Source organism: Silurus aristotelis, assembly GCF_946808225.1.
Source record: "Silurus aristotelis genome assembly, chromosome: 4".
Taxonomy (NCBI): domain Eukaryota; kingdom Metazoa; phylum Chordata; class Actinopteri; order Siluriformes; family Siluridae; genus Silurus; species Silurus aristotelis.
In genome coordinates this window covers 13,435,737-13,463,220 of record NC_139577.1, presented here as the reverse complement: position 1 = coordinate 13,463,220, position 27,484 = coordinate 13,435,737, and the positions used below count along the sequence as shown (strand labels likewise).

Below are 27,484 nucleotides of genomic sequence, written 5' to 3'. Positions count from 1 at the left end.
TCTGAACATCCACATAATGTAAAATAAAATTTGATGCATCAGACCACCAGGCCACCTTCCGTCATTGTTCCATGCTCCAGTTCTGATGCTCACTAAGTACTCTAGATATCGCTAGTAGCTAACATGTAAATTTTTTTCTTCTTCCAACACATCAACTTTTGGAATCAATGTGAACTCAAGATTCACTGACCATTCATGACATTATGACTTTATAACATTACGACCGGTTATGTAAATAAAACTAATTATCTCTCCATCATGGCACCTGTTAGTGAGTGAGATATATCAGACAGCAAGTGAACATTTTATGTGTTAGAAGCAGAAAAAATGTGTGAGTTTGAACAGTGGTGACAGGGTGACAGTGGTGACAGGGTCATGGGCGGCCAAGGCTCATTGATGCACGTGGGGAGCGAAGGCTGGTCCGTGTGGTCCGATCCAACAGACGAGCTCATGTAGCTGGAAAATGCTGAAGAAATTAATGCTGTTAATCCTCGACAGATCATGGCTGTTTTGTTATGTTATGCCTGATCTGTGTATAACATGTTAAGCAATGTTAACACTTGTTATGGAAGGTGTTACTGCCCCGGTTCAAGCCCAAGTATCAACAAGGTGCCAATCTTGGGGCCCGTAAACAAGTCCCTTAAGCCTCAGTGCTTCATGGGCGCTGTGTCATTGCTGTGATCCACGCTTTCTAACTTCGCTGGAATATGCGAATTTCACTGTGCTGTAGATCAGCGGTCCCCAACCTTTTTTGCACCACGGACTGAATTAATGTCGGACAATATTTTCACGGACGGGCCATTAAGGTGTGGTGGATAAATACAACAAAATAAAATGATACGACTGGCATAAAAAAAGTGTATTTCCTAAATATATTAAAAAAAGTGAATCCACTGTGTTGTTTTTTGTTTATGTTGCTCGCTTGGGGTTTGAATTTAGCGGTAATGTATTATGTGTTAGCGGCCGGAGCCCCTTTAAGAAGGTAGAGGATGGAGGTAAGACATGTGACCGAGGCCAAGCATCTTCACATGCATCCAGAGTGAGTCATAGACAGATATAAAATAAAATATCGTTCAGAATCGGATAATAAATAAAACGGAAATAATGTAAGTTATGTATTCTTTCTGTGCGGCCCGGTACCAATTGACCCGCGGCCCGGGGGTTGGGGACCACTGATGTAGGGTACATGAGAGAAGTAAAAAACACCTTTATTCCCTCCACCTGTGAAAAAATATTCTATTAACATGTTATTTTTGATGAACATGACTCTTGAACTGTGACACTTAAACGGTGTCTTTACTCCTGAGTACACTGATATGAGAATAACCCCCGGATGTCCTGCTGTAGGCTGCGTTCCGAACTGACGCGCAACATAATGTAGGATGTCAGATTGTGTGTGCGGTTTGGGACGCAGCCTGCGGGTAGGGGGCGTGTCTGGTGGTAGTGGTGGTGGGGTGGGCTGTGTCGTGAAGATAACGTGTACAATTTGGGTGGCTTCGACCGAGACGCATCGGGAAGTAAAGAAGTGAGCGGCTACAGGGCGCACACGGACCCGCACTCGGTCATGTCAGATAACGGGATCACGGAGGCGCGGACCGCTTCAAGCCTCGGCAACAAAGTGATCGTGGTGCTGGGAGCCCAGTGGGGCGATGAAGGCAAGGGCAAAGTGGTGGACCTGCTGGCCCAGGACGCCGACATGGTCTGCAGATGTCAGGTACCGCCGGCGCTGAACGATCTAGCTACTGTAGGAGATGCACGGTGTTTCATGTGTATGTGTATGTGTAATGTACAGGTTTCAATAAGACCTCTTGTTAGCACTGTGGCTAACGCTAGCCGGACTAACTTACCTGCGTTTCCCCAATGCGGATTTCATTTCCGGCCGCATCTCATTCAACCAAATCACTGACGTTCGAGTCACCTTGATTTTAACAGCTCTAAAAAAAAACCCAACCCTAAACACAGTGCAAGGCTCTATTACAGATATATAATCTCTCAAGATCTTTAATATCTATCCGTATGCTTCATTTAGATAGAATGGAGTGTATCTTTAATCTGAGAGTGTATGATGATGATAAATCAGTGCATCTGACTTTAGTACAGATTCTTTTGATTTCCCATTTTATGATCTAATCCTGACCCCCAGCTCATCCTGCTAAAGAGGATCTTCTAGAAGAAGAAAGTAAAAGTAGATGCCGATCATGTATCTAGTAATGAAATGATTAGGGTTGAGCAATACATTATGTTGTGCCGCTTCATCGATGACGAAGGAGAATGACGACGGGCAAACTGTTACACACACACACACACACACACACACACACACACACACACACACACACACACACACACACACTTTTACTTCAAGTCTGATCGCAGATAGAGTCATGATTTCTTATCGCATTAAGTGCTTCTTGACACTAATCAACCCTTTGATTCCTGCCCCGATCCTGCCAAATACCTTTGACAAGTTTTTAATTTTCATTCTGTTTTTCACCTTTTTATTCTCATCTTTTTCTTTTTATTCAAAAGGACTAAATGTACAACACTGTCATCTGCTCTCGTATACTTGGATCACAAAAATATGCTTTTTAGACTCTTTTAGACTTCCTTAATATGCTGTTCTTTCTGATATTTTTTTCTTCCAAAAGGTGCTTTGGGTAAAAAGACTGATGATATAGTAAATTAATTCACCCCGTTCATGGTAATTACAACCTCAGCAGTACTTGATATGCACACTTTCACTCACGTCACATGACATGTTAAGGGATTCATCAGGGACTGTAGTCTGAGCTGGAAAGAAATAAACCCCAGCGTTGCTTCTGCAACAGCTCTTCTGTATATTATTGCTTGTGTATGACTACTGATGATATTGTTGCACTTGGTTCCACACACACACAGGTGAAAGAAACAAATGAGGGTTTGTTTGTCCATTCATCCATCAGTCTGTCTGTCTATGTGCCTGTCTGACTGAGATTCTTGTTTGTATGATATCTCAAGTATAAGTGTTTACATGTTTAAAAGATATATGTTGAATTATAGGTCACGGCATGATCAAATGTATGAAATAGTTTTTCTACCACAGCTTTTCTTCCTGTTTGCTTTAAAACGATTTATAATTCGTTTTCTCTTGATGTGTCTAAGATTCAAGATTGTCCTTAGTCTGATATCTCAAGTAGAGTTATTGAATGTTTGTAGTGTACATGTGGAATGATTCTTATATTGAAGAGATGAAGTGGTTAGAATTTGGAATTGATTCAAACAGGCTCAAAGTCACAGTAACAATCAAGTGTATGTAATAGTTTTGGGTCTGTCTGTCTGTCTGTCTGTCTGTCTGTCTGTCTGTCTGTCTGTCTATCTATCTATCTATCTATCTATCTATCTATCTATCTATCTATCTATCTATCTATCTATCAGAAATGACTGGGTGAAGTACGCCTTTGTAGGTGTATGTAGTATTTATATAGTGCTATCATTATAACCAGTAGATTAACTGATTTGTTCAAACTGGCTCAAGGTCACAACAAGGACAAATATCTGAAGTAGTTTTTTCATAGCTTCTTTATATAAAGTTTTAGTTTAAGTGTAGTTCTGGCAGTCAAATGATTAAAGACTAGGTTTTTTAGTGGTGCAGGCATCTCTGTCAATAGAGCTGACTTCGAGTTTTGTCTTGTTTAGTTTAAATACCATACAAATATTGAATTTCACTGGATACGGATACAGACACCCTCGAAGTAATTGAGGCGAAAGAGTTCGTTTGTTCGTTTGTTCGTTCGTTCTTTCTTTCTTTTTTTCTTTCTCTTACTTTCTTTCTTTTCTGTATAAGATGCCAAATCCTGTCATATAGAAACCTATAAGAGTTTTAACAATCATTCTCTCCTCAGTCTCTTTTGTTTTCACTCTCTTGAATGCAGCTTGTCATGTTACTGAGTAACCATAAACCCCTTTGTGAATGTAGAATGTTCCTTGTCGGAAAATTTGCAGCTTTTCCTCTGACTATTAAAAACCATGTGTGGGCTTACATGCGACATGCTCTTCTAATAATGAAGTTAGAGGGGACAAGTTCGTTTCTATTATAGAATAGAAATCTAGAAATATATTGTTTTCAACTGCATAAAAATACACTATATGGTTGAAGTTCTTGGACTGCTGTCCATTATATCTATGGAGTTCTTCCTCAAACAGTTCCAACAGCACATAACAGTGTAGACTTTTTGTAAGATGGAGGTATAATTTCCATTTACTGGAAATAAAAATCCCATACCTGTTCTTAGAGGTTACAGCTGAGATTGGACAGTAATCGTGTTCTCCATGTAAATTTCAGTTTATCAACATGAAACTGAAGCAAGGGTTCATTTATGTGGTTCTACTATGTAATCCACTTATTACAGTTTGTTATTTTTCTTCTCTTTGTTCTGGGAATAATAAAATAACCAAATACAGAACCAAATACAATGACATCTGTGTGTAATTTCCCACATACTTCCCACATAAGGAATGAACGGATATTCCTGGATCATCTGTTGGTCATATGATGGAAAAGTAAAGCAATGCACTTAACAAGTTTGTCTGTGCTTTCGATTTGGATTGGTGTCTTTGATTATTTCATGCTTTTATATCTACTTTGATGTCCGTGTTTTTTAAAGATGAACTGGCATTAGCAATTCAATTCAATAGCTAAAGATAGCAATTCTGTTTATGAGATTACTCTGTTTATTAGATTTCTTTGGTTGCATTGTTTTCTATTTCATTGTTCTAATTCTTAAGAACACTGAGGGGTGGGAAAATTAAAGAGAAGGTATAGATATTTATTTTATTATTGTAAATTCAAACAAGTCTTACTTACCGTGGCAGATCAACCAAGAGTGTATAAATTCTAATTTAGCAATATATTAAATATAGTATACTTATACTGGGTAGAATCTCTGCTTTCATAACAGCTTCAGATCTATCTGACATGGATTCCTCAAGATGTTGGAATCGTTCTTTTGAGATTCTGGTCCATGTTGACATGATTGTCATACATTTCCTACCGATTTCACGTCACTTTCATGCTGTGAATTTCTTGTTCACAGTGCCCTATTGGATTCAGATCCACTAACTGGAAAGGCCAGTGAACACTGAACTCAAAGCCTGAACATAAAGCCAGTTTGAGGTAACGTTTGTTTCGCGACATTATTATGCTAGAAGTAGCCATTATAAGGTGGAAACTTGTGTTCATGCAGGGATGCACATAGTCAGTAGTAATGCACAAATAGATTGTGGCATTTAAGCTTTGATTGCTTGGAATTAAAGGCGTGAAGATTACCAAGAAAACATTCCCACAATATAACACCACCTCCACCAGCCTGAAAGGCATGTTGGGTCCATGGAGTCATGCTGTTGGTGCCAGATCTTTGTGCCTCAGCAGGAATAGAAGTTCATCAGGCCAGGCTTTGTTTTTCCAGTCTTCACCTGTCCAGAGTTGGTGAGTCTGTGCCCACTGCAGTATTAGCTATTTTTTTCTTAGCTGACAGAATTGAAACTCACGGTGGTCTTTTGAAATACTTTTCTGATCACCACATTTGTACAGAGTGGTTATCTCAGTTACTTTACCCTTTCTCTTAACTTGAAGCAGTCAAATGTTTTCAAATATTAAAAGGTCTAGACTGCAGGTCAGCACCCAGACTTTTCTAATACAACGTCTTAGTGATAGATGCAGCATGCGGTTAGGCACTGCTTTGCTGAAATATCCACGGCCTTCCCTGAAAAAGAGGCTGTCTGAATGGAAGCAAATGTTGTCCTAAAACCTATATATACCTTTCAGCATTGATGGAGCCTTTCCAGATGTGCAGGCTGCCCATTGGGCTTTTTGCACCCCATATACCATCAAAGATGCAGGCTTTTGAACTGAGCTTCCTCTTTAGTCCAGAGGATGTGGTGTCCATGTGTTCAGAAAAGATTTTAGAATTTTAATTCATCTGACCACAGGACTTTGCCTCATCCATTTTAAATTAGTTTTGGTCCAGACAACACAGCAGCGTTTCTGGATTATTTTTTACATATGACTTCTTCTTTTTTGCATGATAGAGCTTTAACCTTTTATCTGCCTATCTTTACTTCTGAGAGACTCTGCCTCTCTAAGATCTCTCTTATATCCAATCATGTTACAGACCTGCAGCCAATTAACATAATTAGTCACAAAATGTTCCCAACAACGGTTTATTTTTCAGTAACAGTTGTTTTCCAGCTTTTTATTGCACCAGTCCCGACTTGAGACTTGTTGCAGACATCAAATTTAAAATGTGGGGTTATGAGATTTGTAGATCATTGCATTCTGTTTTTACACAGCAACTTATTTAGAATTTGGTTGTATATTCTAACTAAATGTATGATCTATATAGTGATAAGGTCTTCTCTTGTTTATAGATATTCCTTTCTTGTGACATTGTGTGTAATATTATAATACAGTGTACAGTGAGGGCTTTTTAGAAGTTTACTGTTAAAAGTATGATGTAGGTGAAAGGTTTAAATCCTTAAATAGGGTTTAATCCTTCTTTGTACACTTTATAATACTTTTATCAATGTAAAACAATGTGTAGAATGTGACCAGGGCAGATTAAAATGTGGCAGCTTTAGAAGTATCTGGTTAATGCCTTGGGTATGTTTAGAACCTTATAAATTCCCCCTTGTGTGTAACATTTACAAAGGAATTGCTTGTTTCTGATTGATTAGTGCTTTGTGTATTGTGCTGTGAGTATAGTCAGGCTTTCTGAAAAAAAACTATATAATATTGTATTGTATATTGTTATTGGTATTGTTAAGAGTATTTTAATTACTTTTGCAGTAAAGTAAACATTATGTAGCCTAAATAATTAAGCTTTCAGAAGAGCTGTAATGCTCTTTTTGGGTATGCAGAACATTTATTTCATCATCATCACTTCATCATCATTAGTACTGCACACTTAATTCATCATCGTCCGCCCTGCATCGACTACCGGAATCTCAACGCTCAGATCGCTCCACTCCCGTATCCGCTTTCTCTGGTCCCGGCCGCCTGGATATGCGTAGCGCCTACAACCATGTGCACATCCGCCAGGGAGACGAATGGAAGACAGCCCTAATCACCCCTGCTGGACACCATGATTACCACGTCATGCCGTACGGTCTCTCCAACTCCCCCCTGCGGGGTTCCAGACGTTCATGAATGAGGTGTTCAGACCTTTCCTCCATCAATTCGTGATCGTCTACATTTAAGACATTCTCATCTTCTCCAGATGAACCATCACCTTTACCTCAACCTTTCCAAGTGTGAGTTCTGTCAATCAGAGGTGCAGTTCCTGGGTTACATAATCAGCCTGACGGGAATCCGTTTAGATGACGGGAAGGTGAAGGCGGTACAAGACTGGCCCGGTCCCATCACCATCAAGGAACTCCAGCGCTGCCTGGGATTTGCAATTTCTACTGCTGGTTTATCCAGGGCTTCAGCCTAGTCCTTGCTTTACTCACCTCTGTACTAAAGGGGAAGGCCAAGACTATCGTGTGGACCACCGAGGCTGAGGAGGACTTTAACGAGCTATAGAGGCGGTTCTGTGTCGCCCCTCTCCTTCGACACCTGGATCCCCAGCCCCCATTCATAGTGGAGGTAGATGCTTCCTCCCCTGGCTTAGGGGCTGCCTTGTCCCAACAGTCGGGGACTAAATCACGGCTCCGACTGTGCGCCTTTTTAAAAAAAATAAGCTGTCTCCCGCCGAGCAGAACTACGACATCGGAACCCAGGAGCTCCTTGCCATCAAATTAGTGCTTGAGGAGTGACGGCACTGGCTCGAGAGAGTGGCACACCCTTTTACGGTCATTAGCGACCGTAAGAACCTCCAATACCTCAGCGAGGCCAAACGGTTGAACCCCAGGCAGGCAAGATGGCCACTGTTTCTCACCTGGTTTCAATACACCATCACGTACTGGCCGGGCTCGAGGAACGGCAAGGTGGATGCCATGTCCCAGATCTATGGCCCTGACAAGCCAACAGACCCTGAGCCCTTAATTCCTCCCAAGCTCATTCTATGCCCTATCATCTGGGAACTGGAGAAGGAAATCCACGGCGCGATCCAGGATGAGGGGGGTGATGTCAGGGAACCACCGGCCATGCCTTCCCTTAGCACCCTGCACGCTCGCAGCGCCTCATCCACTTATTAATCAGTGCATTCTGGAGATCATTCATGGACTATCCATTCTGTGGCTTTACCCATTTTCTGGTTCTATTACGGACTACACCCGTTTTCCGGTACGGCTACTTTCTGGCTGTTTGTATAAGACTATTAAACCTTGTTATAGTTACTTCGGTTTCGTCTGCTAGATACCAGCCTGACAACCCTACAGTTGCAGTGTGTATATTATTGTTACTGCTGATCTGTTGTGTGTATTTGCTTTTACACGTATTCGTAACAAAATTGTTCGATACAGGGCTTTCAGTTCGGTACACATGTACGTGCAGAACATAGTTTGTTTAGTCTCCACCTCACACTTTGAGTGGATTTATTATTATTGTTGTTATTATTATTATTATTATTATTATTATTATTATTATTATTTATAAACTTGAAAACATACTTCGTCTACCACTGAATTCAGACAAGTGGAGTGATGCACAGTGAAATATTACACTGTTGTATGAAGAAAATGCACAAAATGGTGTTGGCACCGCTTGGCCAATCAAATGAGTTAGCCAGGATTAAGGGGTATACAAAAATAAAAGAGGTTAATTCTGTAAACCAGGCACAAGACAAAATACTGTACATATAAACTTCTACAAGCTTTAGATGCTTTGCATGTCAGGTACCTTTTAGTGCCGTGGCAAACTATTCTGACTCGAAAAATTACTCAAAAATGTGTAGAAATAAATCTCACTGCTTGCATAGAATAGGGAGTGTTACTGATGAATTCACCTTCAGCTAATACACTTTCACTGCTACAGTTACAGTGACAACTTTTTTATACCTCTTTTACAATTTAAATAATTACTGTTTTATTTGAAGAGTGCTATAACACTTAGACATGCAGCTTTGCCGAAATCCATATGTAGATTTATTATTAGATCCCTAATGAGCAAGTTAGAGATGACCATGGCAAGTAGAAACTCCAAAGGAAGAAACCTCGAAATAAACTAAACTCAATAGAGAACCCTTCTTACAACCCTACAAATAAAACAAACTGGTTTTGGGATGTGTAAAAATGGCATTCATGGTATCCAAGTTATACTGCCCCTTAGCATAGTTCAGTTACTAAATACAATGCAATGCAAAACAGCATTAACATGCCTCAGAAGCAGTTAATCAAAACCACCTTTTTTCTAACAAAATTACTTCATCAAACAGTACACAAGGATTTCTAAAGAACTGATCAGTATTACAGCCTAACTGCACTAAATTGTTTGTCCTAGGCAAATTATCTGCATGTTGTATAGAGGTCACATGCAAATAAAATTGTACACCGTATTGTACAGGTCGATTTGGGATTTGTGGTATGATATTCCTGCACACACACATGCACACACACAGACACACACACACACTGCTGTCTTTACCATTTTGACCCATAACATTCAATTTGCCTTTTTTATCTCAATTTGATATGCAACCCCTTACAATATTTATCTAATATTGAACCCGAATGTATTTAGTTTTAAACAGAATTTGATTTACAATGTGCCATTATGTGTCCATTACCAGTTTTGTTATGCTGAGTGGATGAACAGTTTGGAGAAAGTGAGCTCAATGTTTAAATAAATAAATAATAATAAAACAATTTGTTAGAGGTGATGCTTAATGATATTAGTTTGCAGTTACTGCAAGTAAGAGTGTATAGGGCCTGTTCTGCTTTTTATAACACCGCCTGCACTAGCAGTTTTTTTGGATCTATTTCTGACTGCCACAAACTCTGCTGCAGTGCTTGGACTGATGGTCACACTATTAAGCACAAGCAAATAAAGTACTGACAATGTTGGGAAATAAGGCTGCAATCGCTTGTTGATTATGTGATCGTATATCGTTATTATAGCAGAAGGCACCAATACATAAACAGCACTCTCAGTAAGTTGTCTTTAAATTCTTATGTAGCAAAGAATATCCTAATCAAAATCATAGCATTCATATAGAAATTTGCGCTTTAGTTCATACGATTGAGCAAAGTGGCAGGCAAATTCTGAGATTCTCAAAATGTTTTAAATATATATGCATTTTTATAGATTTCTAATGAAAGAATAAACCACCTTCAAATGATTTGCTGTTTAAGAGATGTTTCTCAATTAGAAGGGGTTTTTAAATTTTATTATTATTTCTAATGCTTATATCCTCTAGCTGCTTTAGTATGCTTCTAGAATATTATAACTATGGTTATCTTCATTTTAAAAACGCAACGCAACAGATGCATGTTGAATGCATCTCATCAGGAAGTTCTGCGTTAACCATATTACGTTTCCTCCCTTAACTCTACGCAAATGATGAAAGGCCACCTGTTGCCCTGGGGGCGTAGCACGTTCTACTTTCCATCTAACAAGATTCACAACATACCAGGGAGTATATATTTAACATACTCCTTGTATACTGATATACACAGACAGATGAACCATTTAGTTTTCTCAACAGGATTTTATTGCATTGGTGTCAATTTACCAAAATCATCACCACTGGTTTGGTCAACCCTCTCATTTTGAGCTGCCTTTAGTTAACTAGCTTCATATCTTTAAATGCATTACATGTCTGACAGTAAATAAAAAGCTTATTTAGGTCTGACAAAGCTCTCAAAAGCTTTAAAGACTGCAGTTTAACATGGCTGTGCCATTTGGCTGTACTAAATAGATTTCAAATGAAATCAAGTGATTATATTTGTAATTTTGTTGCTGTTCCATAATACATATATGTATAGTACATCTAATTTATCACTACTGACAAGAAATATTTATGTAAAATTCTGTAATACACACAACCTGGCTAAATAATGGTGCATGGATGTCTCTAGGGAGAGTCGTGAATCGTGAATACTAGCAGAGATGTAAAGAGTACATGAAAATCATGCTTAAATAAAAGTATAGATACTACAAAAACTTTACATAAGTAAAAAGTCACCAATTCCAATATGACTTGAGTAAATGTATTTGATTTGAACAGTACTTGAGTATTTGACACATGTTGAACGTAGGTTCAAAGATGCAATAGTCCTCAACACCAAGATACAGGTTAGTGAATAGCCAAAAACAGTTGATTTGTAAGGTTTTATTTTCTAAATACAAATCAAATTGTACAAATCAGCTTAACCATGATCAACACAGCCGCTTCAACATGCCAGAATGAAACAGTAAAAAAAACAAGTCGGTCAAACAATGACGATGAAGTGAAGCAATACAATATTACAATATAGTGGAGTACAAAGTACTTCTATTGATTCATAAATGCTTTTATCTTTGATACTCAGCAAAACAAGAACGCCAAAAATATACTTAAGTACAGTAACAAAGTACATTTACTCAAATACTTTACACCAGTGCATATCAAAATCATGCCATATTGTTTCCATTTATAAATATTGCATATCATTTACAGGTTTTTCAAAGTGTCGTATTTAAAAAAAAACAAAAAAAAAACTGATTATTACTGTTCCAGGCTTATCTAGATAACTTTTAGCTCCTAACACCATCTGTCTATTAAAAAAAAGAATAACTTCACAGTAGGGCTGTATGAGATATATATATATATATATATATATATATATATATATATATATATATAGTCTACGATAATATTATAATTGTTGTTTTAACAATGTGTGATTTGACACTATCGAATATATCGCAAAACCCCAACAAAACACACCTACAAGACATTAATAATTAAGAACAAATTAACAATACATTAATATTTAGAGACTTACATTTTAGACATCACATTGCCGTTTTTTTTTCCATAAAAAAAATAATTCCAAACAAAGCCACAGCACTGTTTTGCATTTTTGCAAAAGTTTTAATTTCACAGTTTTAATTTCATGTTTAAAGTATCTTTCCTCTGCATTGTAGTTTCATTTTGTTGATTTATTGTTAAAGACTGTTAAATGTAATAATTTGATTTAAAGATGATGCATTTTCATAAAGTAGCTTTATGAAGGAAAAACAAATGCCCAAAAAAGGTAAAAATACATTTTAACTTACTGGAAAAGATGAATCCTTGTCATTGCTGTGAACTGAACACCCTACAGAATATGAAAAATCTAAAAATATTTAAGGAGTCAGCTGTCCATGGTAGTCCTTATGGTGCCAGAACAATAACACACTAAGGATAAGATCGTCTGATTTTCGTATTTGTAAAATGCTGTAAAAACATTGAGATATAATTTTACACCCCTACTTGAGAGTCTTTCAGGGAAAGGTGTCACAGGTGGCCATTTTGCAATAAATGATGTAACTTCTATTGCTAATTGCACCTGAGCTGTCTTAAAGGTTTAATAGCAAGTAGGTTTATTTGAAGGGTACCTATGAAAGTTAAGCCTTTGCAGTATTTGTTTTGTGGGGTTACAAGATTTAATCAGCATGTTTAATACAACTGTAGAAGTAGACACTTTTTGTAGAAGTTTGATTTTTAGGAATTAGTTGGATACCTGTCCAATAGGCCCATGATGGCACTTGACCAATAGGCCATCCTAGGCGCTTGACCAAAGAAGCCCTCAAATGCGCTTGACCAAAAGGATTTTGGTGACACTTGACTAATAGGCCCTTAAAGGCACTTGAACAATAAGCTCTCAAAGGCACTTGACCAATAGGATTTTGGTGGCGCTTGACCAATAGGCCCTCATAGGTCCTTGATCAGAAGGCCCTCTTTGTCGCTTGACCAATAGTCTTTCATAGGCGCTTGACTAATTGACACTCACAAGCATTTGACCCATAGAGACTTGTAGGCACTTGACCAATAAGCCCTAAAAAATGTGTTTGACCAATGAACACTCATTGGCGCTTGATCAATAGGCCCTTGTAGGTGCTTGACCAATAAGCCCTCAAATGCGCTTGACCAATATTTCTTGACCAAAAAACATTGAGCTAAATCCTCCTCTTAACCAGGACACAGGTAATTAGTATTCAATTCATATTATATCTTACTGTTGCTAACTCATAACACCATGCCATTGCTAATTATTGCTTGCAACTGAACATCATTAAGTCTTAATATGCTTCAAATAAAATATGCTTTTGTGTTGCAAAAGCTTATGCAGTAAGCTTCATGCTAAACTCAAATGCAAGCTGTCAAATCATAGTTCAGCTGAAGTGCCTTGGCAATAACAAACTGCATGTCACTATACTGTCAAAAATGTTAATTCTTATCTCATGTTCGACTGTTATTTTTTATGGACAAATTATTACTCTCATCAGATCTGCTCTAAACGTAAAACACACCATGGGTGCAAATCTGTTTATGTGGCAGCCTGCTGTGCCAGTGGCTTGTGACAGGTTATTACAGGGGTCTGAGTGGTATGGCTCTATCATGGTTGGTGATAAGTTGGCAAGCCTGATACGTATCCCACTACTGCATGGGCTTATCAGTCACAGCTAGCTACTTTTAGCCTGTCAGGTGTGGAATATGGAAGTCAGCCAAAACAGCCTGACGCCCAAATCCAGTGAGAGTCATGTGCAAAGATAAAGAACATTGAAAAAGTCACAATATTGCTGGAAATTCTGATTAAGGCTGCTCATATTAAGGGATTAGGCAATATAATTAATTTATAATTACTTTAGAATCTTATTGACCTGTAATTAAATAAACATTGAAATTCAGTTAATAATTAGCTTTTTTTTATATACTTGCAAAGCTTTTTTATGTCCTTGTATCAAGGTCAATGTGAATTTTGTTGGTTTCTGATCTAGTTTATGTTTACTAGAACATCATTATCTTTATGCACAACAAACTTTGGGTGTCTAAAAATAGTTGTCTACGTTGCTAGTCCACTGTAGTTGGTGTGACTTAATTTTTTTATTTATCTACTTTTTAAAAGGCTTAAAGTAAAACAGAGCTTTTTAGTAGTAGTTTTCAGTAGAAGTAGTTTTCAGAGCTTAACATTTTCTCAAATCTTTTGAACACAAAAAGTTATGATGAAAAATTGTAGAAACAAAAATGTTCATAAAACTACAGCTATCCAGTTAAATGAAATACACATCAAGGTGTAGTGTAAAGCAGGTTGATTTGCATGTTATGAATAAGGTGTTACATTAGCTTGCACAAATGTACAAAGTAGCAGAATAGCCAAGCAGGTAAATTGTACTAGCTACAAGAGGTCAGCTGATAGTGGATTTTACAGATACTGATAGCTAGGTTGGATCGTACTTGCTGAGACAGATTAATTGACCTATATTTTATAAAATGAATACTGGATAAAAGAAAACAAACAAAGACTTCTGTAGAATAGTACTGAACTTTTTAAATAAAAAAAAAAAGTATAGAATCATGAAAATGTGTGAAATTAAATAATTATGAATAATACTCCAAATACGTAGTTACAAAAATACATTTTAAATAAACTGCACATAGCATCAATGATTTGCTTCTAGAGACCGCTCTTGTAAAGTATAAAGCAACCTGGAAAAACTATCAGTATGGATTTTTGCAGATAGTTGATAGTTTCAGCAATCAATTATCAGTGCTGATTAATCGGTCAACCTCTACTAGCTACGTACACTCACCAATAGCACCAAAGACGTCTGCTTCTTCTTCCTTGCTTTATTTTGCTTTGTAACATTTCAATGCTTATTTCACGATGGCTGTAAAAGACAAGATAAGATAAAAACTGAAAGGAACATATGGATCACATGTGCCATAGGATTGGCAGGGGTGTGGAAAGTGAATATATAAATAATGTGTCCAAATTTTACCCAGTGGTAAACTTAACCGAAGATGCACTTAAGTGATTGTAAAATAGTTTTCCATTAAGAAAGCTGTTGATTTTAATGCAACCATGCCTTTTGGTATTATAGCTAAATTAAGTTTAATTGTAATACTTGGCTGCATTAATGTGGCAAAATAATACATAAGCATAATCAAAAAGTACCACATTTTCTAGGCTTAATTGCTGATGTTGCTTTGTTGCTTGACATCACTGATAGTTTTACATACTGTATGTACGTAAATAAGTTAGAGGTAGTCTGTCACTTTCTTGCTTGCTAGTGTTAACCTATGGTTTTTGGACCTGCTCTGTCATATAATAATTCGATGAACAAGACCACCTCAAATTGACAAGATTTCAAAATGTTTTAGCCATGTCTCAGCAATTTTTTATTTACTTAGCCTAATGTGACATGGTTTGCAGTAGCTTTCGGCTAATGTGATAGTGTTTCTCCTGGAGAGAGGCTCCTGTAGATATGGAACTTAACTCGTATCATACCTGAAATTGTGTAGGATAGAAAGAGCATGGCCGTAATTAAGGCTGCTCCACATGTCCAGACCTGTCCAGTGGAATACTGTAATACTACACTGCATTGTTAACACTAGATGTCCCTGCTTAAAGTATGGCCATTTAGTAACTAAAAAGGACAGGCATCTCACAGGAGTTGACCAGGAATAGCTTGGGTCTTCTGCTCATTACGTAAAGAAAAAAACACAAACGTATGCTGATTTATTGTGGGTGCTCAGTAAGAACAGCCACATACTTTATGAGAGGTCAGAACCCAAGCCCTGACGCACAAGGACACTTGATATCCATGCATGGGGACTTTTTTTTTTTTTTTTTTTTTACATGAAGGTTATTTATGTGCACATATAAATAATCGCTGTTTATCCCACTTTTAGGTACACACATAATATACACACACACACGCGTGCACACACAAGAGGTCAGTTTTGATAGTGGCAGTCTGTGGGAAAGCACATTGGCCTAACTAAGGAAGCTAAACAAAAATTTTCAAAAAGAAAGAAAGGAAAGATATAGAAAGAATGTAATTTCAGAAGACTACTGGTAGTGTTGTTATTACGTTCTATATACCGTAATTTCCGGATTATTAAGCGCACCCAAATATAAGCTGCACCCACTGAATTTTACAAAGATTTTTATTTTGAACATAAATAAGCCGCACCTGTCTATAAGCCGTCTACATTGAAACTAATGAACTTTACACAGGCTTTAACGAAAGACAGTTTCTGTTACATGGCTTGTATCTAAACAGTAGCCTACCAAGAAAGTCATTGTTCACTGTCTTCCTCCTTCCTTTTACAACAATTTTTCTCTGGAGTTTTTCTTTTGGCATCGTCGTGCGTTAAAAAATCACCATCGGTGAAGCTTTTTTTCCGGATGCCGTGCAGCTCAGAACACAGGTGAAGTGCGTTTTTTCATGCCCGGTTGGTTTAAGCGTGACGAATGATTCGCATTTCCTGTAGACAGTCTGAGTGAGAGGCAGGTCAAATGTCAGAGGAACATCATCCATATTTATGATTCAGTGGGAGTGCGATTTAATATAAATCAATTTCATTGGTTTAATGTTATGGGGCTCAGTTTTTTGGCTTGAAGTTTGTGAAACCGGGAAAAACCCAGGAAAAATAAGTACTATTACTTATTACTTATTACTATTACTAAAAGTACTATTAACCTCTAATATTTAATTTGTGTGTCTATTCTTTTATATATTTGCATTCATTTTTTATTTTTTTATTTGCTGCTATAACAAAGAAATTTCCCCACTGTGGGACGAATAAAGGTATATCTTATCTTATCTTATCTTATCTTATCTTATCTTATCTTATCTTAATGTTCATGATTTATAACTATGTCTAGGTCAGTATATACAAATGTAATCAAATGTGTGATATTGACCGTTTACTGTTTTGTGGGTCAAATTGCCAGATTTCCTCACAAATCAGGTGTTTGGATGACATTCTGGTGGATTTGATTCAAAATGGGTCATATGGTTTTGTACAAACCTGCAGGGTCTACGTATGCCATATCAGCATTGTAATTGTAGCTGTGCTCACATCAATGTGATTTTCTATCCATTGTATGAGCTCTGCCACCACATCATTCACAATCATGTCTGCTTAAACATGAAACTTCAACTGGAATACTCTTCAACCAAAGCTTTAACATATTAAAACCGCAAAGTAAGCCTGCAGAAGTTTCTTAGCGCTCTCTGACAATGAACAAAGAGTAGTTATTTCCTTTCCTGTTCTTTCTCTTTATTGGATTGTGTATGTTTTTTTAACATTTTGTAAATAAGAAAAGATTTGAGTTGGATGTTACAAGCATCTATTTACCATCAACAAGTATATTTTAATCCAAAGAATTCAGAAATTGTCTAGGGCCAAGCTGTTGAAAATAGCATGATATTTGATGAGCAAAATTAGATTTTGGAATTGATCCATGCAGGGACAGAGTCATGGGGTCAAGTTAAATGTCTTAAATAGCTTTCCTTTAATAAGTTGCTTTCTGTTTTTGATACAAAGATGTAACTTCAAGAATTTAAGGCTCATTTTAAACTCATAATATTAATGAAATCAAGGCACAATTTCTGTCAAACTGTCAATCAGTAGACAAATCTTCATAGTACAAAAATTATTAGTTAATTGTTAGTGAGTTATTTAACATGTGAATTAGTAACAAGGTGGACTAAATGTTAGTGTAAAAACTTCTCATTGATTTTCTTAGCAGGAAGTTAGTCACTAGCTATAGTTACTGGCTGTATAGTAATTCAACTTTTTTTTGTAAATAACGATTAAAAAGTCAATTACAAAATATTATGTGACTCAAATATATAGTTGACATCAAAGTGATTGCTCAGTGGTTGGACCTCTGATCGGAAAGGTTGTGAGTTCAAATGCCATAAATGTATACAGTTTTCAAATAATGATTCTTGAACAGTAAATTAATCTTTATTAAAGAATACATTTTTTTAGGAATGATCTTGTTAGAATGAATAGACTCTAAACGTTTAAAGACATTTAATATAGGACACATGAAACAAACCTGTCACTTTTTTCACAAAATATTGTTCTAGAAGTATTTCAATACAAAATTGTATTGTCATATTAAGCCAGTGATATAATGATAATGTAGAAGCATAATTATGTAAATTCACCTCTCCATAAAGCATTTTTTCATAAAGCACCAGCTAGTAAAGCGATTAATGTTCATTTCTTTTTTTACATAAACAGGGTCAATCCCCGACATTACTGACTCTGGATTATTTAAAACACTAAAATTATACTTCAGTTGTCAGTACGCTGTTTTGTGCCATTTTTCCTACACATCATTGGTTATGCAACTTGGATTCAAACTCACATTTTTTTGCATTTGAATGTATTTTTTTTTTCTTAAATTTAACATCTATGCAAAGCATGAATTTGAATTTGACAAGTGAAGAACAGACACTGTGTGAATGCCAAAGTATTAATGACATTTGTCCTTATGTAATCAGGCATGTATGTAAACACAATGGCCAAAAATGGAGGTCAGCAAAAACAATCAAGGTCATGCTCATAAATATTGAGTAGATCACTTAATTACTGTGAAAGGCCTAGTAACCAGAGAGGTTTTGTGTATATATGTGTTGTAAGGTTTCTACTTGATCTGGAATAATGGCTTTCTGTAAACCCAAGTGCAAATATTTTAATGTAGAGATGCACGAAAGATTTTACCACTGTACAGATGAAATGTTCAAAGTAGAGAGAAGTGAGTAACAGACTCTAGATTTATTTTGAGAGATTTGAAATATGGTCTGTGCAAAAAGGTCCTTTCAAACAAAAAGAAGTACAGTAGTTTGAGAAGTGCACATATTTTTGTATTGATTTGCTGTTCTGTTTTATTCTATTGTGTCTCTGTAGGGAGGCAACAACGCAGGACACACAGTGGTGGTGGACTCTGTAGAGTATGACTTTCACCTTTTACCTAGTGGCATTATTAACCCTAATGTCACAGCCTTTATTGGTAAGTATTTTATTATTAGTGTTTTAGCTACAGAATTGTACTGTAACTATTTGTTCCAGTTTACTTGAGCCATACCCGGACTAAATCATGCGGCACAGTGCAGTACCCCATTCATCTGCACTGACCCTATTTGGCTAATGGCTTTTTGAATAATGTGTCAGCAACTCTTGTGTTCGAAAAAGACTAATGCACGGCAAACCCTTTAAACGTTTCAACAGCCATATATTCATCATGCGAATTCATGGAACAGTAGCACCTTATATTTTGTGTGTGGTCCTGAAAAACTGCTTTATCATGTCCACTGTATACATTAATGTGCATTAGTAAGTGTTCATTCTCATACCTGTGTTGCTACATTATAGTCATCTGGATTAAAACAGCTCTCCTGTCTTTCAACAGGCAATGGTGTCGTGATTCACCTTCCCGGTCTTTTTGAGGAGGCTGAGAAAAATGTGCGGAAGGGTAAAGGTGTGTTTGGGTATTTGGAAAACACAAACATGGTAGTCTGAAGCATGTCTCTTCATGTGTCTCGTGCGCACAAACCGGAATCTTTATTGCATTTGATTCCAGGTCTGGAGGGCTGGGAGAAGCGGCTTATCATTTCTGACCGCGCCCATATTGGTATGTGCGGCTTCTGTCTCTCAGGATTGTTTTGTTTTTACTTGTTCAATTGTAATGCAATTAGGAAGAAAACAGTTTGCCTCCGCTTTCCTTCAAATCCCAGAAGAATGTAGAACGAAATGCAGGGTTTTTTTTTTTTTTATGTGTCTGCTATAGCAACTTCTTCAATGTGCATTTTTGCATCCATCCTTAAGGTTAGTTGTTTATTCTGGAGGCAGGTTGCTGGTAATTGCCTGAAGTTCAGTTGATTCTAATTCAGATATTGTTCTAGTATTAGTAGTAGTAATCTAGACCCTCTGTGTCTACAGTGTTTGATTTCCATCAAGCTGTGGACGGTGTTCAAGAACAGGAGAGGCAACAGAAAGCTGGCAAAATGTAAGCAAGCACTGTTTCTGAACTGGTTTTAAAACTTGTGAGGGCCATGAAACTGTCTCATTTTGCTTTTTTTTTAGTTTAGGAACAACGAAAAAGGGCATCGGGCCTGTCTACTCAGCAAAGGCTGCCAGGAATGGCCTTCGCATATGTGACCTTTTGTCTGACTTCGAACAATTTTCAGAAAGGTGAGGTCATCACTTAAATGACTATAATAGTAATAGACCAGTAATAATCCACTGTACAAACTGTTTTTTACACACTTATATGTACAAAGGTTTGTGGACATCTGACCATAAGGTTCTATGTGCTTTTTGAACATTCCATTCAATACTAAGTCCTCAATTGCTGTAATAATAACCTCCACTCTTCTGGGAAGATGTTTCATTAGATTTTCAAATGTGGTTGTGAAGATTTCTGCTTATTCAGCCATAAGGGTGTTAGTAAATTCAGGTACTGATGCAGGGGAGGTGAGTAGGCCTGGGCTGCAGTCAGCGTTCACATTTATCCCAAAGGTTTTTTAGTAGGGTTGAGGTCAGATCTTTATAGCAGACCACTCGAACCGAAATATCTTCATGGAGCTGACTTTGTTCCCAATGCAATGTCATGCTGGAACAGGTTTGGGTGTAGGTGAAGGCAAAATATCAGGTGTCCCAATGCTTTTGTCAATATAGTGTAGCTAGATTGTTCTTAACAACTATTTTAGACTTAACACACTCTATTGTTATCTAACATCGTCTAACAAAGGGGTTCCCAAACGTTTTTTCTATGAGGGCCACATAATTTTTCCTTTCTGTAATGGTGGCTGGGTTGGTCTGTAACAGAAAATGACATGTGCTACCAGTGACTACCAGTATAATTGTGGAGATTTTATTATAATTTTAAATGTATTTATTATGCCTCTTAAAGCTCACTATGAAATGTTACTTTGAATGTACCATTCTGTTAGTTTGTGGGTGAATCTAACAAATAATTAATCAATAGTTTAATTTGAAAGCCAAACTTTATTATCAAATACAGATATGATTTAAGTAAAACATAGATTTCAAATAACATTTTAAAAATATGGCTCTGGCATTGTTCAGAGGTCCATTAATTATGTGGGCGAGCTTCAGTTTACAAATTCTGTTCTAGTTGAATTGAAATGTTTAATTTGTTGTCATGTGAGATTACGAAGCCACAGCAAAATGAAGGCCTTTTTTTTAATGAATGCTGTTCCATTGTGGTCAATTGTTGTAATTTTTTATTAATTGAAGCTTGTCATTTATAGGTATAAAAATTTGGCCTCACAGTACAAGTCTATGTACCCATCATTGGAGATAGATATTGATGGAGAGCTGGAGAAACTCAAGGTGAGCTAATGATCATAATCTCCTCAGCGAGCCCTGAGTTCCTGAGTGCTATGTTTCTTTCTGACCAGTTTTGGCCTCTAGATTTATCTTTAGCCTTGCAATATAGGCTTTGTTACTGATAATTGTATGGAACATTATAAACATTAGGGCTGCTATGACACAAGTCACAGTTATTTAAGCCTAACTTTACAATGTGATCTAATTAAAGGCAGCATTTGAGTAAAGAAGTATCAACCAACTCAACTACCATTTTTCACATATGAGCTTACAGAGCAGTATGTTTTTTCTTTTATATCAGGCTTATGTGGACCGAATAAAACCCATGGTAAGAGACGGTGTGTTCTTCATGTATGAGGCTCTGCATGGTGCATCTAAAAAGATACTGGTGGAGGGAGCCAATGCTGCCCTGCTGGACATTGACTTTGGTAAGCAAACTGCAGTAATATGTGTGGGACAAGTACAGCTCATTCCTTTATTCCCAACCACTTGCAAGTGAAAAGAACATGCATTATCTTAACCAGCCAATATGAAACATTCCCTTTTGAAAATGTGCTGGAAAATCAGCTCAGCTCAGCAGTGGAGTCTTTCTCTAGATCTCTGGCACAACATCTATGGCCAGAGGTGGAAAGAGTACAAAAATATTCTACTCAAGTAAAAGTACTGTCTATTCAAGTTACCTACTCGAGTAAACTTAAAAAGTAGGTTATTTAAAATGTGCACAAAGTAAAATGTACAAGTTTTTTAAACAGCAGGGGTGGGGTGTTCTAATGTAGTTCAAAAAGGACAAGGGAATATAAATCTCAGATTTGTTTTTAATTGAAGGAACACCTTTACAAAATAAAGTGCAATAACAAAACAAAAAAAACACATTTCCTGACTGGAGTCTAATGTGAGCACTTTTGCACAAAAGAATCTCCTGTTATAGTGTCATTTATGATGACGAGAGAAATTGCAAATGCAGATTCAGAATTCAGACAACGGCATTTCGCTCACTCCAGGGTCATCGTCACTGGCATCTGTCTTGTTTGTCTCCGCCTTTCTTTCTTAGTGAGTTTAGTGGGTTTGTTCTCCCAGCCATCAGCCAATCAGTGAATTGGTTCCCGGCATGTAATTTTTTTGTTTTCCCCTTCCATTATTTGTATTTAATTTATTCTTTTCCCTAGTAAAGGTTCAAAATGTAGTTAAGTACAAAACGTCAAACAAAACACAATTAGATAAAAGTAAAATGACAGATTTTTAAAACTACTTTTAAAAGTAGAAGTACACAAAAAACAACCTAATTACAGTTATACGACTAAATGTAATTAATTACTGTCCACCTCTGTCTATGACTAATGTACCTCCTGGAAAACACATGACGCTCTGCATGTTCCTTTCGAACACCAGTCACTTTTAGCATGTTGACTGTTTTGTTCCATTGTATGTTTAACCACAGCATGGTATGTTCGTGAATAGAAATTTGTTATTCAGTTTCAGTAGAGGCTTAGGTATGAAACCCCTCATATATCAGAAAGCATATTTTTGGGTCTCAGCATCTTTTTGAAGATATTCTACTGGTGGAAGATGATGCACAGAATAAAATGACTGTTTTTCTGGAGCTGCACTTCTAGAAATAAATTATATATTGTATCTGATACTTTTGAAATGTCCAGTTTTTACATACAAGCAGTATTCCTGTGTTTTTGTTTTAAACCAAAGTGAGTCATGAAGAATTTAAGGACACACTATTGAGAGCATTACGATTCTGTCTTTTCAGGAACGTACCCTTTCGTAACCTCATCCAACTGTACCGTGGGTGGGGTGTGTACGGGCCTGGGCATGCCACCGCAGAATGTGGGGGAGGTTTACGGTGTCGTCAAGGCCTACACCACTCGAGTGGGCATCGGCGCCTTTCCATCCGAACAGAATAATGTAAGTGTTTGCTTGTGCAAAGATTTCTTATTGTGCTAGTGTTACAAATGTTCGGTACTTGTGTAAGGTATAGGTTACCTCTCTGAGAACTTATCACATGTGATGTCAAAAGAGCAGGAACCCCCGCCCGGCATCGTAGTCTGCAATTTCAGCACACTACATTTTAGTGCAGACAATGCCTTTTCACATTTTTTGGGAGGAACGCCTGTGATGCAGAGCAAACACGAGTAAAACAGGAATTTGCTTTGTATATACACACACACATGCAGACTCATGGGTTTTCTCAGCGTGAGCTTGAAATCCAGCTGTTATTTCTAGGTGTGACATAATCCACGGATTCATGAGATGAACCTGTTTTCATTGCATAGCAGCTTATAGCTTTACTACCTTCCACACTCGATTGACCAAACTTACATTTGTTTGGCAGCACCATCTAGTGGAGGATATTACACTATAAAAAAACGTTTTTGGACTTCTGACCACATTTAGACCATGTTTACTGTTATAATAACCTCCACTCTTCTGGGAAGATGATCTACTAGATTTTGTAGATATGTGATCATTTAGGTACAAGGGTGTTAGTAATGTTATTTACCGATGTAGGTGAAGTGAGGAGGTGTGAGGTGCAGTCAGTGTTCCAATTCATCTGAAAGGTGTTATCTTTTTATTCTTTAAAGTTTAGTAGGGTTGAGGACAGAGCTCCATATCTGGCCACTCAAACCCATGTAAAGCATATCTTCCTGGAGCATGCTTTATACTCACAGTAAAACGTATTGTCATGCTTGATCAGGTTTGGGTCTCCTAGTTCAAGTTTATTCTACAAAATCCAAACGCATCTTATAAAATTGTGTGTCTCTTACTTTGTAGTAACATTTTGGGGTAAAACCACATGTGGCTGGAAATAAAACTTAAACTAAAACTTTGCCTAGATAGTGTACATTATACATTACTGAGGAAAAATGTTTTTTGCTTTGAATCACCTTCAAGATTGCATGAACAAATCCTGACTGAAATCTGTGTAAATACTGTGTATGGGTTTATTCTACCCCTTTTTATTGAAGGAAATCGGAGAGCTGCTTCAGACAAGAGGGAAGGAGGTGGGCGTGACCACGGGCCGCAAGAGACGATGCGGTTGGCTAGATCTGGTGCTTGTCAAATATGCTCATATGATCAACGGTTTCACTGCGTAAGTTTCTCAGTTCATTCCCTTTCAGTTTTGCCTTAGAGATGCTGTCTATGCTTTTGAAGTGGAAACTCTTAGAATAAATATTATGGTTTCTTATGAAGACTATTGTATTTAGAACCTTTGCGAAGTAAAATTTAATCTAAGTGCCTGCTTAATTACTGGTACAAAAAATAATTTTGTTTTTCCAAGCTGTGTTCTAACATGCGTCTCTTTTTAGCTTGGCTCTAACCAAATTAGACATCTTGGACGTCCTCTCTGAAATCAAAGTTGGTGTGGGTTATAAGGTGGACAACGAACTCATACCGTATTTCCCAGGTGAGCACATAAAGATTCTCGCGAATATTAATCAATTACATGCTTTCCTGCACTGTATAGCCGAAAGTATGCTGCCACCTGACCACCACACCAGTTGGAAGCACACAATTGTACAGAATGTCTCTGTATGCTGTACCATTACTATTTCCCTTCATGCCCAAAGCTTGTTCCAGCATGACAATGCATCTGTACACAAAGCAAAAGTGTATCAAACCTTGAATGTCTTGCATAGAGCTCCGAATTCAGCCCCACTGACCAAAGAAAAAAAAAAACTATACATAAAATATTTGTCACAAATTATTGGTCACTTTCTGAATAGTAAAAATATAGCGCATCTACTAATAATTGTATATAAATAAACTGGTTTTACCTAAGCAAACATGTTCAAAACGATACAAATCCCAACTTATCACATCATTAACTTATACGCCGACGCACGGAATCGAAAAGTTAAATCTTAACATCCCTACTACTGACTACTTATTATTCTTTTATGTAATTTGAACTCACACCAGTAGGGGGAATTCTCTTCTGTTGTACCACTAAGGAGCTCAGATAATGTTACAATAATTACTGAACATTTCTGTGAATAGGAATAATAACTGTGGAAGTCGCTTTATATATTAAAACATTCACACCCTTCAAAAGAAAAAGTAGATTCCTTCTTCCTCACAATGAACACTTTGATGCAATTGGTGCATCTTATGTAACGTCTGTTACGTTTACATAAATGTTTGCTTATGCAAGAATATACCAAAAAACATGAAGATGCCTAAAAAAGACTCCATGTTGACAGCAAACCAGGAGATGTTACAAAAGGTTGAGGTCCAGTATGAGACTTTGCCTGGCTGGAACAGCAACACCTCAGCTGCTAGGACCTTTGAAGAGCTTCCTGAAAATGCACAGAAATACGTTCGCTTCATCGAGGAGATCCTTAAGGTTCCTGGTAAGAGGTTTTGTTCCTTTCATTTCAATCGCTTTTTGATAGTCAATGTTAATTGTTATTAATAGTTTGAGTACCTTTATAATTGTTTTCAATTGCTTAGTGTTCAAGTGTCAGCACTAGACATGATACAGACACAATTACTAACTGTTTCTTTGTCTGTGCCAGTGAAATGGATCGGTATTGGCAAGTCAAGAGAGTCCATGATCCAGCTGTTTTAAGGGGCTGATTGGCTGTGTGGTATTCTCCAAGCTCTCTGACTCAGCACAGCGCTCTGGGCCAATTTGTGGGATTACCTAATGAAGTCAAAGAAAGGAATCCGTTCTCTCACCTCATTACTCACTGCAGTTTCTTCTAATACAACACCATGGATTCTTTCTTCTTCACTGTATGAGCCTCTACTCAAAAATCTCAAGGTTCTTGGGAGGTCACTGTAGGACAAGTTATTGAAGCATCTTTTGGTCTTTAGGGAACAAACTCTTTAACCACTCACGAGCACCTGTTTAACATTTTCAAGTAGGATTTCTGTGACAAAACTGTATCGGTCCTTCTGGGTTTCCTGTTTTCTTCGTTCCTCGTGCCTAGATTGCTTTTAATGAGTATTTAGAGAAGCATCACTTCTTTCAATTGATCATATATGCAGACCCGAGAGGTTAATATAGATTCAGAAGTGCCGTAGGGCCTGATTTCTACTAGTATAATTAATTTATTTCAAGATTAAGTGTCTCAAAGAGGCAAAACTTCTAACTTCGAATAGTTTTTAACAGAGTTTCTTAAACACCTCCTGAGTCATTTATGATTTATATTATTGTGCCACTGAGTATTTGTCCTCGATTATCTTCTTTTTTTTTTTCCCTCACTATTACAGTGTTTTTGACATGAATGCAACTTTTTTCATTATACCCCTTCAGATTCGAATGTAAATGACACATTTCTTTGCGAAACTATTTATTATTGTTCACATAGATTTGACAGATCATGCATCCTATTTGTGTTTGCACTGATGTGTACTTACTGCCCAAGTATTTAATTTGAAGTAAGCCAACTTAATCAGAGAAAATCTCACCCACATATACATACATTTTAAACTTTATCAAGTATGCTATTAAAAGATATTGACATTTTTCCATTTGTAGAAAGTGAAAGCATGGAAATGAAAACATATCGACCCATTTTTAACTTAACACTCGTAGTGTTGCATACTTACTGCACCAACTTCATTCATGACTTGAATGTATTTACACACACACTTAGTTCAACTCTCAGGATTTTCTGGTGGTCATAACTGTATATTTTACTTCTAATCTGTAGATTGTTGAACTGTTTGAATGCTTGTCTCTTGCCTCTTTTTTGAAGGGGGGTCAGTAAATATTTAACAAAGCGTGCCATTATTCTTCACTCTAAACACATTTTATTTACTTATTTATTATTTTTTGTTTTTTTTTCAAAAAGTGTAGCAATACTACGTTATAGCATAATTCTTAATCAGACATCATTTCATTTTGATCCACATTTTTTGAGTACCAGGAGTAGAAAGTATGAAAGCCCATTCGCACCACTTTGAAAAAGATGTTTGCCCAAATATGACTTTATTTTTCTCAATTCTGATTTATTTGAGTTTATCGTTTTCAATTCTGACATTTCTGACCCCCTCTGCAGTGCCAGAAAGCTTTACATCATGAAAATGCAATAGCTACAGTCAATAGATTAATCTGTGAAACAATGGATAAATTCATAGAGGATTATTTTAGGTGTGGTTTCACAAACTGCTCTGTCCAAGTAGGGCATTATAGCCAAAGCTCCAGTCTGCTATGCATATACATTAGAGCTAAAACAGAAGTGATAGCTTCAGCTGTGAGCAGAAAC

The 27,484-nt window shown here is 37.1% G+C and overlaps 1 protein-coding gene across 1 annotated transcript; it reads left to right on the top strand.

Annotated features, from left to right (window-relative positions):
- The first annotated feature begins 1,298 nt into the window (after positions 1 to 1,298).
- adss2 (adenylosuccinate synthase 2) lies at positions 1,299 to 26,999 on the top strand. Its single transcript, XM_083540043.1, has 13 exons — positions 1,299 to 1,714; positions 18,816 to 18,918; positions 19,318 to 19,386; positions 19,489 to 19,539; positions 19,848 to 19,914; positions 19,992 to 20,099; positions 21,182 to 21,263; positions 21,562 to 21,688; positions 23,020 to 23,174; positions 24,236 to 24,360; positions 24,578 to 24,675; positions 25,472 to 25,621; positions 25,787 to 26,999. The coding sequence occupies exons 1-13, from the start codon at positions 1,565 to 1,567 to the stop codon at positions 25,837 to 25,839; spliced, it is 1,338 nt and encodes a 445-aa protein (XP_083396169.1). The 5' UTR covers positions 1,299 to 1,564; the 3' UTR covers positions 25,840 to 26,999.
- Positions 27,000 to 27,484: the final 485 nt, after the last annotated feature.

Excerpts from the sequence above, each read along its gene's own strand:
- adss2 (XM_083540043.1), top strand. The coding sequence starts at position 1,565 with ATGTCAGATAACGGGATCACGGAGGCGCGGACCGCTTCAAGCCTCGGC. Across the intron at positions 20,100-21,181 it reads TTCGAACAATTTTCAGAAAG|GTATAAAAATTTGGCCTCAC; the intron begins GTGAGGTCATCA and ends TGTCATTTATAG. Across the intron at positions 24,676-25,471 it reads ACTCATACCGTATTTCCCAG|CAAACCAGGAGATGTTACAA; the intron begins GTGAGCACATAA and ends CCATGTTGACAG.